This window comes from Medicago sativa, chromosome 5 (genome assembly GCF_051527215.1).
Source record: "Medicago sativa cultivar Bolivia chromosome 5, Bolivia_mono, whole genome shotgun sequence".
NCBI lineage: Eukaryota > Viridiplantae > Streptophyta > Magnoliopsida > Fabales > Fabaceae > Medicago > Medicago sativa.
This window is the reverse complement of record NC_140753.1, coordinates 69,627,098-69,639,076: the sequence shown is the minus strand read 5'-3', so window position 1 is coordinate 69,639,076 and position 11,979 is coordinate 69,627,098. Positions and strand designations below refer to the sequence as shown.

Genomic DNA, 11,979 nt, shown 5'->3' with positions numbered 1-11,979 from the left:
ACTCTAAATTGTTAGTATAAAGATTTTGTTGCAAGTAAAATGTGCAATTTTCGCATATGTTAATATAATAATATAAATACAATATTATTTGTGAATTTGAGTTTTTATTAGTAAGCAAAACACTTTTTGATTTTTTTAAACTTTTATTGTGCCTTTTTTGTTGTGATTTTAACTCGTATTGTTATTAAGAAAAATTAATAATATAAAGACGCACATTAAGGTTTCTACAAATATCAAATGTTATTAAGAAAAATTAATTTTTAACTTTTTAAAAATAAATTGACTTAATTTTCAATACATCATTTTTATTTTTGGTATATTAAGATGTTAAGGTTTCAAGATGTTAGCAAATGCATGTTTTCATTTTCTTCGATCCCTATTCATCTTTTTTGTTTGGGTTACGATGATACTGATATGAAGTTTTCACTACTGTTTAACATTGACTAATCTTTGTCGGAGAATCTGTAGGGTATATAAGGCGGGTTCTCCCTTTCCAACAAATTTTTTTCCATACACATGAGCCGAAAATTGAATCTATAACCACAAGGTTAAGGTCCTTTACCACTTAGACCAATCCATGATTGATTGAACCCTACCAATCTTAATTATGTACCACTTAATTATACACCAAATGTTTGTATGGATACTGATGAATTAATGTTTTTTGGAATATACTAATGAATTAACGTTATCGTCAATTAGTATAATGGACTCAAAATACTCCATCACTAAAATTGCAACCACAAAAAATCATTCTTCTAACTGGAGTGCCTCATACGGTTGAAGATAAGCACCGGCACTTACTACAAAACAAACCCATCTTACATCAATGCTTTAGTTTGGGGGTTATGTTTTCAATATAAATAACTAAATAGAGGGAAATCAATTAGTACATCCTAAATCATATCATAAAGGAAAAAGGAAAGAATACTGAGAAGAGAGTATTACGTGTAAGTTTCTCTAAATGGGATCCTTTTTTACTCTATTGCCTTCTTTTACCTTTCACTTTTTCTTCTTCTTGTTGCTTACTCATTTTACTTCCTATACTTTCTCACTGTGCAACCATCATGACAGCTCTGCCTTGTTACAATTCAAAAACTCCTTTTCTCTCAACACTTCATCTCAACTCTATTTTCCGTGTTCTTCTTTTTCTTTCAAGACAAAATTTTGGAAAAACAATACAGATTGTTGCGAGTGGGATGGTGTCACGTGCGACACCATGTCAGATCACGTGATTGGTCTGGACCTCAGTTGCAACAATCTGAATGGTGAATTACATCCCAATAGCACTATCTTCCAGCTTAGACACCTTCAACAACTCAATTTGGCTTTTAATAATTTTTCTGGGTCTTCAATTCCTATTGGTATTGGAGATTTAGTGAAACTCACACATCTAAATCTATCATACTGTTACCTCAGTGGTAATATTCCCTCCACAATCTCTCATTTCTCAAAATTAGTATCACTTGATCTTAGCATTAACATTGTGGAAATGGAACTTGATTCATTGACATGGAAGAAACTCATTCATAATGCTACTAATTTAAGTGAGCTTTATCTGAATGGAGTGAACATGTCTTCCATCAGAGAGAGCTCTTTGTCTATGCTAAAGAATTTGTCATCCTCTTTGGTTTCTCTTAGTCTAGCAGTCACAGGGTTGCAAGGAAATTTGTCAAGTGACATCCTCTCTTTACCTAATCTTCAAAAACTACATTTGTCATCTAATCATAACCTTAGTGGCCAACTTCCAAAATCCAACTGGAGCACTCCTCTAAGGTACTTGTACCTATCTGGCATCACTTTCTCAGGTGAAATTCCTTATTCCATAGGTCAATTGAAGTCTCTTACTCAATTAGATCTTTCAGAGTGCAATTTAGATGGGATGGTTCCTCTATCTTTGTGGAACCTCACTCAACTAACATACTTGTACCTTTCAGAAAATAAACTTAACGGTGAGATCTCACCATTACTTTCAAACCTGGAACACCTCATTCATTGTGACCTATCGGATAATAACTTTAGTGGTAGCATCCCAATTGTTTATGGAAATTTAAACAAATTGGAATATTTAGTCCTTTCCTCTAACAACCTAACAGGCCAAGTTCCATCATCACTTTTTCATCTACCTCAACTTTCTGATTTATATTTATCATCTAACAAACTAGTTGGCCCAATTCCAATTGAAATCACAAAACGTTCAAAATTGAGCTATGTGGTTTTGGGTCATAACATGTTAAATGGAACAATTCCACAGTGGTGTTATTCTTTGCCTTCGTTGTTACTGTTATCCCTCAGCGACAACCATCTCACAGGGTTCATTGGTGAGTTCTCAACATATTCTTTGGAATTTTTGTTTCTCTCTAATAACAACCTACATGGCCATTTTCCAAATTCAATATTTGAACTCCAAAATCTTACTTACTTAGGTTTGTCATCAACAAACTTGAGTGGTGTAGTGGATTTTCACCAATTTTCAAAATTAAACAAACTACGGTATCTCGATCTTTCACACAATAGTTTTCTTTCTATCAACATTGATAGCAGTGCTGACTCCATCTTACCCAACCTTGAGGAATTAGATTTATATTCTGCTAATATTAATAGTTTTCCTAAATTCCTAGCACGAGTACATAATCTGCTATGGTTAGATCACTCCAATAACAACATTCATGGGGAAATTCCCAAATGGTTTCATAAGAAGCTCTTAAACACATGGAATGAAAATGGCCATGAAATTGGGTACATTGATCTTAGTTTCAACAAGTTGCAAGGAGATCTTCCAATTCCACCTCATGGCATGCAATACTTTTTACTCTCAAACAACAACTTCACAGGAGATATTTCTTCAACATTCTGCAATGCAAGTTCCCTTTACATTCTCAACTTGGCTCACAATAATTTAACAGGTATGATTCCACAATGCCTGGGAACATTTCCTCATCTCTCTATTTTAGATATGCAAATGAACAGCTTCTATGGAAGCATTCCTAGAACCTTTTCCAAAGGAAATAAATTAGAGACCATAAAGTTGAATGGCAACCAATTGGAAGGACCATTACCACAGTCTTTGTCTCATTGTTCATATCTTGAAGTTTTGGACCTTGGTGACAACAACATAGAGGATACGTTTCCCAAATGGCTAGAAACTTTACAAGAGTTACAGGTGCTAAGTTTACGATCAAATAATCTTCATGGTGCAATCACTTGTTCTCGCACCAACCATTCATTTCCTAAGTTGAGAATTTTTGATGTCTCTGACAACAATTTTAGTGGCCCCTTGCCAACATCATGCATCAAGAACTTTCAAGGAATGATGAATGTGAATGATAGCCAGAATGGTTTGCAATACATGGGCAAAGTCAATTACTATAATGATTCTGTGGTGCTCGTAGTGAAAGGTTTTTTTAGGGAGCTAACAAGGATATTCACTACTTTCACTACTATTGATTTATCAAATAACATGTTTGAAGGAGAAATTCCACAAGTCATTGGAGAATTAAATTCTCTCAAAGGACTTAACCTTTCAAACAATGGAATCACAAATAGCATTCCACAATCTTTGAGTCATTTGAGAAATTTGGAGTGGTTGGACCTCTCATGCAACAAATTGACGGGTGAGATTCCCGAGGCTTTGACAAATTTGAATTTCCTCTCTATCTTAAACCTTTCAAAAAACCTCCTTGAGGGAGTCATACCTACAGGTCAACAATTTGCTACATTTGGAAATGATTCCTTTGAAGGAAATACAATGTTATGTGGATTCCCATTGTCTAAATCATGCAAAAATGAGGAAGATCTGCCACCACATTCAACATTTGAAGATGAAGAAGAATCAGGATTTGGCTGGAAAGCTGTCGCAATCGGATATGCATGTGGGGTAATATGTGGGTTGCTGTTGGGATATAATGTATTCTTCTTCACTGGAAAACCCCAATGCCTTGCAAGACATGTTGAACATATGTTTAACATAAGACTGAAAAGAACAAACAACAGTGCCATCGCAAATCGCAGAAGAATGAATTAATTGGATGAGGGTCTTTTCAAATATGTAGATACAAGTGTTTGTAATTAATCTGAATTTCTCAGTTTAAGGGATGTAGTATTATATAGATCTTTTAATACCAATGTGTTATATATTGTAAGTTGTTGAACAAATAAGAAATTTATAGTGATCAATTGCTTTTATGTTACTATCAAGATTTTGTTGTTGAATAAATGATCAAGACTTAATTGCTTCAACTTTTGAACTTTCTTTTTTTATCTCAATGTCTCCTGGTTGGTAGGTAGCCCACATTTGGGTAAATCTAGTATATGTTGCATACTGCTGAATCAAACATCACCCCCAAAAACTGCATAACATACATTATGTGCACAAAAAATATCACACACATCAGACTTCACACTAGAGCACCATCTGACATGAAACCAGGCACCGAGCTCAGCCATAAAATAGCAACTCTGCTATAAAGAAAGCAATTCAGCAATGTCATGCTCAAAATAGCAGCCACAAAACCAAGAGTTTGAACCAGGCTATCAAAGAATCAGACCTTGCAGCCATTCAAAAAAGTATTAGCATTCTTTCTTCAAAATGTCCCTGCAATGTATCAGCCTCCCCTCTATGCATGCTTCTGCTTTGGCTAACGAATCTGCTATTTAGTTTCCTTCTCTATGCGTATGTACAAATGACATCTTTTTTAGCACCATCATTAGGTTACTTACCTTAGTAGAATAAAAGCGGAGATTCCACGAACAATCTTATTTGTTCTGAATCCACATAAGTGTATTTTTGGTGTCCGATTCTGCTATAATCTCATCATCTTTTAACCAGATTTTCTTAAATGATATGCGGACACAATTGCTAAAAACTCCTCCTCATTGGAATCCCGAACACCTATCGATGTCATAAAGCTTCCCATGATTGTACCTTTGTCCTTTGGAAGTACTCCAACTATACCAGCTGGACCCGATTTGCCTTTAGATTAGAAGAGCCATCTACATTCCATTTCCAAATCCTTCTCGGTATGATCTCTCTTTTCATTTAATTATCATCATGTTAGTTTAATTAAAAAATAATAACAATTGATTGCTAAGCTTATCTTGTCAATGATTATGAGTGTTGTCATTTATTCAAGTAAGTCAAAATACTAGTAATTGACACTCCTTTTGATTTGGACATTTACTATTTTTATCTTAAATATAAGAAAAAATCAAAATACTTTGTCTTAATTTGGACTGTTTTTTTAACAGTAAAATTTATTAGTAAAAGATGTTTTATATAGGCAGAACACCCAAAATAAAACTCATACATCTCAGACATACAAAAAACAACAATAAAATCACCACCCAACCAAGGGCTACCACAAAAATCAATACAAACTAACCACCAAAACCGATACCAATACCAAAAATCAAAGACAACCCCCACACAATAGTCAAATGAGCTAGTTACGATTGACTTTTACTTATATTTAAAACTGATTATGAAAATGGTACCTAGTTACCCATACGTTGAGTAATAAAAGAAGGTATATGTAAATAACCGTGTAATGGTTAGTTTTAAGAATTCACAAGAAAAATTGACAAAAAAAAGTAATTTAAAAGAGATATTTATTTCAAATATGGAATTCCACTAATTATATCAAATATCAAACTTTTATAAATAATTTATGTTTTATTCAGTTAGTTATATGTTATGCAGTTTGATATAGTGGAGTATGTTCTTTTTTTATACAAGATATAGTGGAATAGGTTGGTTAGTGAAACTATATTAGTGAAAATCACTCTCAGGTTCTGAGTCAATACCATCAGACCACAATATGTGTAATATTAATCACCAATATCTAATATTTTATTAGTGCACTAGACTGAAAAAGATCATTGATGTTTTTCATTTAGCTATTGATATATTTGAGCACAAGTATTATCATCGAGATGGTTATTTATTTAAATCTAAACTTCAATTTGGTGATGTAAGTATGATAAATGTTTGACAGAAGATGCATAAACCATTGAGGTTGTTAGAGAAAATAATTCAGATCAGTTCTTTTTTTGCTATCAAGGCAAGGACCTATGGAAGAAATTGGAAGAGGCTTGAATAATTTGTTAATGTTAATTGTAACAATTAGATATATTGGTGTCTCTTTGTTAACATGAAACTTGTTGTTAACGAAAATAGTGTGACCTGTGCCAATGAACTTGTGTCTAAAGTATGCTGCAGGTGTGTAGAACTGTACTCGCTGTAAATATACTTACGTGTATATTTATTCTTGTTTACCTGCTTGTTGCAGATACTTGGTGTACCTCTCATAATATGTCAAACCTTTTGAAGAAGGACGGTTGCATATCAAATATTTACGAATATGGCAATGAACAGATTGGTTGGTGGGGAGTTTGATAATTCCAACACTAAGTTTAGGCGCAATGAAGACATCAGTGGCCTTAAGGAAGACCTTGCACAGGAAATAAACAAAATGTAGAGAGATTTGGAGACATTCTGAGGCAAGCTCAAGCAATTGCAATAATTTGGTTGTGTCATTGTCGATAACCAAGTTCTAAGACTCTGAGAGCTCAAGAAGCACACGCTTGGTGAGGATGACCTATAGAAGGAGGCGAAGAATAGAGCTTTTCACGTCCAGGCCCTTGTGGGCTAACGCAGATTGCAGTCACCACACCCATGCCACCACAATGGTAGCGTGCCAAATGCTACATTCTGCTTGTTGTGCATGTGCAAGTTCGTCTTTGAGAATTGATGTTGGGGACAGTTGCCACCATTATTTATTGATGATTGAAGCACTACAAGCCCTAAACTTAAGGGAATTACGAAAACCTGGGTTTCAAAAGTTAGCTCGCCAAAGTTGAACTAAGAAGAATCGGAGGCCAAGTTGAAAATAACAAGTTGTTTTTCATTGCTGTATCATTGCCAGTTTGATTGAAATACATCACATATGATGGTTGAAAACTACTTTTGCCCCAAGCACCGCATACTAGGCTAAACCATCTATATTATACAATTGTAAGATAAGCAAACTCTTCAATAAAATGTCTTTAAACAACTCTCCACAAATGAAAAGAAAATGCAGCGGATCAATATGCATTATAATCCAATAATTTGGTGGCAAGAATAATCAAAAAATAAAAAAAAAAAAATAACTTCTTACCTACCTATACATCATTGACCCTTTCAAGGTCAAGTCAACTCAACTAGCTTTTTGCTACTCCGGTATTTTGAACCAAATGATAAATGCATGAAGAAAACAAGAATTCCTTTTAGAATGGGAAAAATCCTTTCCCTCACTCATTTGAGATAAGAAAACCTTAATAGCCTATACAAATTCTGACAGATATTTAGTGACTTAAGTTAGAAGATGAGATCCCCATATGCTTTTTTGGTGGGGAAAGGGTAACAAAGCCATGTCAATGAACATCACTACTTCTTCACGTATGTGAGATATGGATCTTGGGCAATGGTCAATACATCTGGTCTCTCAGCCTGGTTATATGTTAGACACCGCCGTATAAATTCCTGGCAAATTTGTAGATGAAATAGAGATATCGTCAGGTTTCAGTGATATTTATAAAAAATAAGTATAGGTATTTTGGATTTGGTTCCTCTAAACTGTGAGGAGTGTTATTCAGAGAAAACGGTGCAGAATTATAATTTTGATTGGTAAATCAACAGCGAGACTTTTAACTACTTCATAGTCTGTTTCCTTCTTCAACAGTTGAGATTATAACTACTTTTAACTACTTTATAGTTTGTTACTTGGAGAATAATACAATGCCTAAGAAATATTGGCATAACAATGTTCTATGATTGTTTGTGAATTTTGTCATAATGTTGAAGTGTGACATCAGTCCATCATCTCCACATAATACAATCAAGTTATCAGTTAAATTTTGCCTTATATAATTAGCGAGGTTTGTCGGTAATATCTGGGAAAAAAAATGAAGTTAAATTAAAGATAGTGTTAAAGGACAAAATTATAAGAAAAAGTTTGTGTGAAATACAAACCAATTGATCTTCTTTGTGACTATTTGGAGGTAGGGTAAATTCAAAGAAGATTGTTTTAGATGCATCTGTACTACGACTGTGGAAAGATAGAATTGAAGTTGAAATATTTATGAGGTTGTAAGTCTGAAGCTTGAAAGTGTGATTTCCATAATAAGATAGAATAACCTCGACATTATCCGGAATGTTATAGAATTCTTTGAATTCTGTCATACCCTTGGTTATTAGTGGATTGAGTAAATTTTTGTTGAATTGTAATATATGGAGATCACCATCTTCATTCCACACACCCCATTTATCTTCTAAGAAATTAAAAAATTTAGCTATAAAATGAGGTTCCAATTCTGCATAATGCTGCAAAGATAAGAGTTATAACAATGAATTATCTAGTGAATAATAATTAAATGATTATATGAGTATTATGTAACAAACCTGAAAAGAGAGTTGAATAATTTGGACAAATCCTGGCGGAGTAGATTGAAAATGTTCCTTGAGCAGTTCCATAACTATACTTGAAAACTTGATTAGAAAAAATAATTAAAATCTTTTATTTATATGGAAAAGGATGTGTGAGTACGTGTAAGTTGCATGTATAGATTTATGCATTTGTCATTGCTGCAATTTGTAGGTTTACACTTATAAGTAAGGTGGCTGCTTTTTCGCAAACATATACTTGTGTTGTTGCATGTGTCTCTTTCCTCTCATTTTCTGTGTGCATGTTTTTATACATATGTCATTGGCACAATTTGTAACTTTACAATTATGACTAAGGTGGCCTTTTTCTTCTAAGCATGTACTTGTGTTGTTACACGTGTCTTCGTCATTTCATTTTTTTGTGTGCATATTCTTGTTTCTTATTTTTGTTTCTTTTCACTATATAGTAGAACATTATGACTTTCTTGTTTTTTTATTTTTGGTTCTTATTTGTATATAAGAATATTTTTTTTTATCAAATCATACACCTGTTATTACTACAATTTGTAGCTTTACACTTGTAATTAAAGTGGGGTTTTTTTTCTAGGCATAAACTTGTGTTGCTACATGTGTCTACTTTTTTTTCCTTTTTTTTTTCTGCATGTTTTGATGTTGAGAAAAAAATAAAAATTAATGGAAACAAAATATATCCCTTTTTTATAAATAAAGACATATTATTTGGTATGTATAGATCCATACGCCTGTTATTACTACAATTTGTAGCTTTACACTTGTGACTGAGGTGGGGTTTTTTTTCTAGGCATAAACTTGTGTTGCTACATGTGTCTACTTTTTTTCCTTTTTTTTCTGCATGTTTTGATGTTGAGAAAAAAATAAAAATCAATGGAAACAAAATATATGCCTTTTTTATAAACAAAGACATATTATTTGGAAACAAAATAAGTTTTATTTATTGAATTGCATAAAAAAAAAAAAAAACAAAGATATGTATAATAATTTATCTATTTAAAGGTATTTGCTTCAAGTGTAATAGATGTCTATCAAACGATATCGAAATAACGTTGAGATGGAATCCATTCTGTGGACTTATAAGTTAACTCAAGGGTGCATCAATGGAACAACTGTTTTGGTAATTTTTATTTCTACTTTTATTTCTGCTTTTCTTTTGCTTAGATATTCATTTATAAAATTGATTATATATGGTTAATTTTTTTGCAGCACTTTCCACAAAATGTTTGTGAACAATTAAATTTGAATAATGATAACATCATAACTTTAATTGATGAAGAAACAGAAAAGTCATATGAATGTGTTGTTATGACTGATTCTAAGGAGTATTGTTGAAATCATAGAACATTGTTGTCCTTCTCAAATATGGAAATGAACTAACATAGCAACTAACATAGCAACCATTATTATTGCACATATAGTGTACTGTAGTCAAAATATAGATGTTGCGATATAGTCAAAAACCTATTTAAGTTTGATTACCAAAAAAGGGTTGGATTATTATATCCAAACCATCGTTTCAACACATAGTCATCGAAATATTATACAAATTGTACATTGTTAACACATTTGCAGAAGTACAGCTCCCAGTGAGATCCAAATCATTTTTAGCATAAGCAGAGAGAGATTCCTGTTGCAATAAAGAGAGGACAGAATAATGTATGAGCAAATAGATTTACAATCCTAACACCAAAGAAACATGTTTCTTTCAAAAGTAATCAGTACCTTTTGTTGTTTCTTGGCCGCGGATGTGTCTGACATACATTTTGGTTGGTGGATCCTCCAAATCAAAGATCAACCTATCACCCTCTTGTAAGTCGCAGTCTACGACGAAGTTAAACCATTCACCACCTAAATTTTTCTCAGCATTTCCTCTGCCAGCAGTCCTAACCTTGCAATTATATGTCTTGTGTGTTTCCAAATCTTCTAAAGTCATCCTTAGATACTTTCTTTTCAAGACTTTTTTGGATATTTGATTTGGAAAATGCTATATGAAATCAAAAATGGAACTGTAAAGGCACATAGATTGCTTGAATAGAAACTATTTCTTTAAGGTTGATGTTATGAGACATTAATATATTACAATTATAACACCTTCTGAATTTAATGTAACAGAGGATATGTGGTAAGTTTGCATAGTCTTATTCTATGTGTTATTATTAAGAATGGTTTTTGACGTACCAAGGCTTGTTGTTTTTCAATGGAGGCTAAAGCTGCTGTCACATCCTTCTTAAAGTGATGATAATGCACCACATTAGTTCTTTGCAAATTGTTGACAGGACCTGCATTTGGCTGAATTTGATTATTAGTTCTTGCTTCATCCTCACCATTTGTTTGTTCAGTGTCAGTGTCATCGTCTGAAATGATCTCAATGGGTTCTTGTTTAACTCGTGCGGGGAAAACAGTTGGAATGTAAATTGGTCCTAGTTGTGTTAGCTTATACATGTTTTTGATGCCCTCGTAGTCGAGCCTAATCTTGGTTGGAACCAAAAATCCAAACTGTTTGGCAATTTTGATTCCATTACCCATGTACACCCCTATGTCATCCTTGCCAAAGTGTGTGACATAGTTAATTCCTTCATCAGAAAGAAGCAATCCAGGAGAGTTGAAGTTGATTTCTTTGCGGTGTTGATTGTAGTAGTGTTGTTGAATACAGACTCTAGCCTACATTGACGTAAAAAAGGGTTAAGTTAAGTTGGATTTGAACAATAGTAGAACTAAACTGTAATTTAACGATTAAGAAACTATATCAGTTTTTAACATCTTAGATGTAACATTCAGAATTCTTATAATGCAGAATTTAACTCAAACAATTGGCTTTATACTCTGTATATACAACAAAACCAGAAAATCAAGCAAACTTAGATATAAGCACTTATTTGAGTCAAAAACCATAAACAGAAAACAACAGCTATAGCGGTATTAAATTAGCAAGTATATTCACCTAAAGAAATTACCAATAATCTTACTGGTTTCAAAAAGAAATAAGACAATCATGATTGAATGGCAAACAAAAATAACACAAACAGAAACATAGTTAGTTAGTGATGAAGCAAATGATATCCATGACCATCTTTAACATAAATTCATCACTAACTCTAATCCAAATGCTTTAAAATCTTTTTATATAGTATTTTAAATCGTAACAAAGTTCCATAGTCAACATGCATACAATTTTAAATTTAATCTAACTTGAAAAAGATATTTTTGAATCTCAGATATCAGCAGATTTTCCTAAATAGCTTAATTACAGTTATTGCTTTTGTTTCAAGATTTTACGATTCTCACAAACAGAGACCCAAAAACACATAAACATATAAACCGATAGGTTTTCAGATAAGCTTCAACATATATAAATCTTTTCACATGATATACAGCAAAGGCAGATATTAACTGCAATTTAGTACCAGTTCTTTCAGGTGAACAAACTTCTGCATCAGACAGATAGCTGAAAGCCTCTCTACCTAATTTATATCATTTTGTGTTTTAGCTTCAACGTATATAAATCTTTTCACATGATCTACAAC

At 32.9% G+C, this 11,979-nt stretch overlaps 2 protein-coding genes across 2 annotated transcripts; one reads left to right on the top strand and one right to left on the bottom strand.

The window, feature by feature from the left end:
- Positions 1-1,121: 1,121 nt before the first annotated feature.
- On the top strand, positions 1,122-4,176 carry LOC146924453 (receptor-like protein 6). Its single transcript, XM_085709477.1, has one exon. It carries the CDS (start codon positions 1,220-1,222, stop codon positions 4,022-4,024), a length of 2,805 nt encoding a protein of 934 aa, XP_085565603.1. The 5' UTR covers positions 1,122-1,219; the 3' UTR covers positions 4,025-4,176.
- Positions 4,177-10,160: 5,984 nt separating this feature from the next.
- Positions 10,161-11,436, bottom strand: LOC146924452 (uncharacterized). The gene is made up of 2 exons (XM_085711855.1): positions 10,634-11,436; positions 10,161-10,439 (listed from the first exon to the last, which is right to left on the bottom strand). The coding sequence occupies exons 1-2, from the start codon at positions 10,979-10,981 to the stop codon at positions 10,161-10,163; spliced, it is 627 nt and encodes a 208-aa protein (XP_085567981.1). The 5' UTR covers positions 10,982-11,436.
- Between the last annotated feature and the right edge of the window lie 543 nt (positions 11,437-11,979).

Bases quoted from the DNA above. Each gene is read 5' to 3' on its own strand.
- LOC146924453 (XM_085709477.1), top strand. From the start codon at position 1,220: ATGTCAGATCACGTGATTGGTCTGGACCTCAGTTGCAACAATCTGAAT.
- LOC146924452 (XM_085711855.1), bottom strand. From the start codon at position 10,981: ATGGGTAATGGAATCAAAATTGCCAAACAGTTTGGATTTTTGGTTCCA. The intron at 10,440-10,633 runs GTACGTCAAAAA...GATTTCATATAG, and splicing joins TTGAAAAACAACAAGCCTTG to CATTTTCCAAATCAAATATC.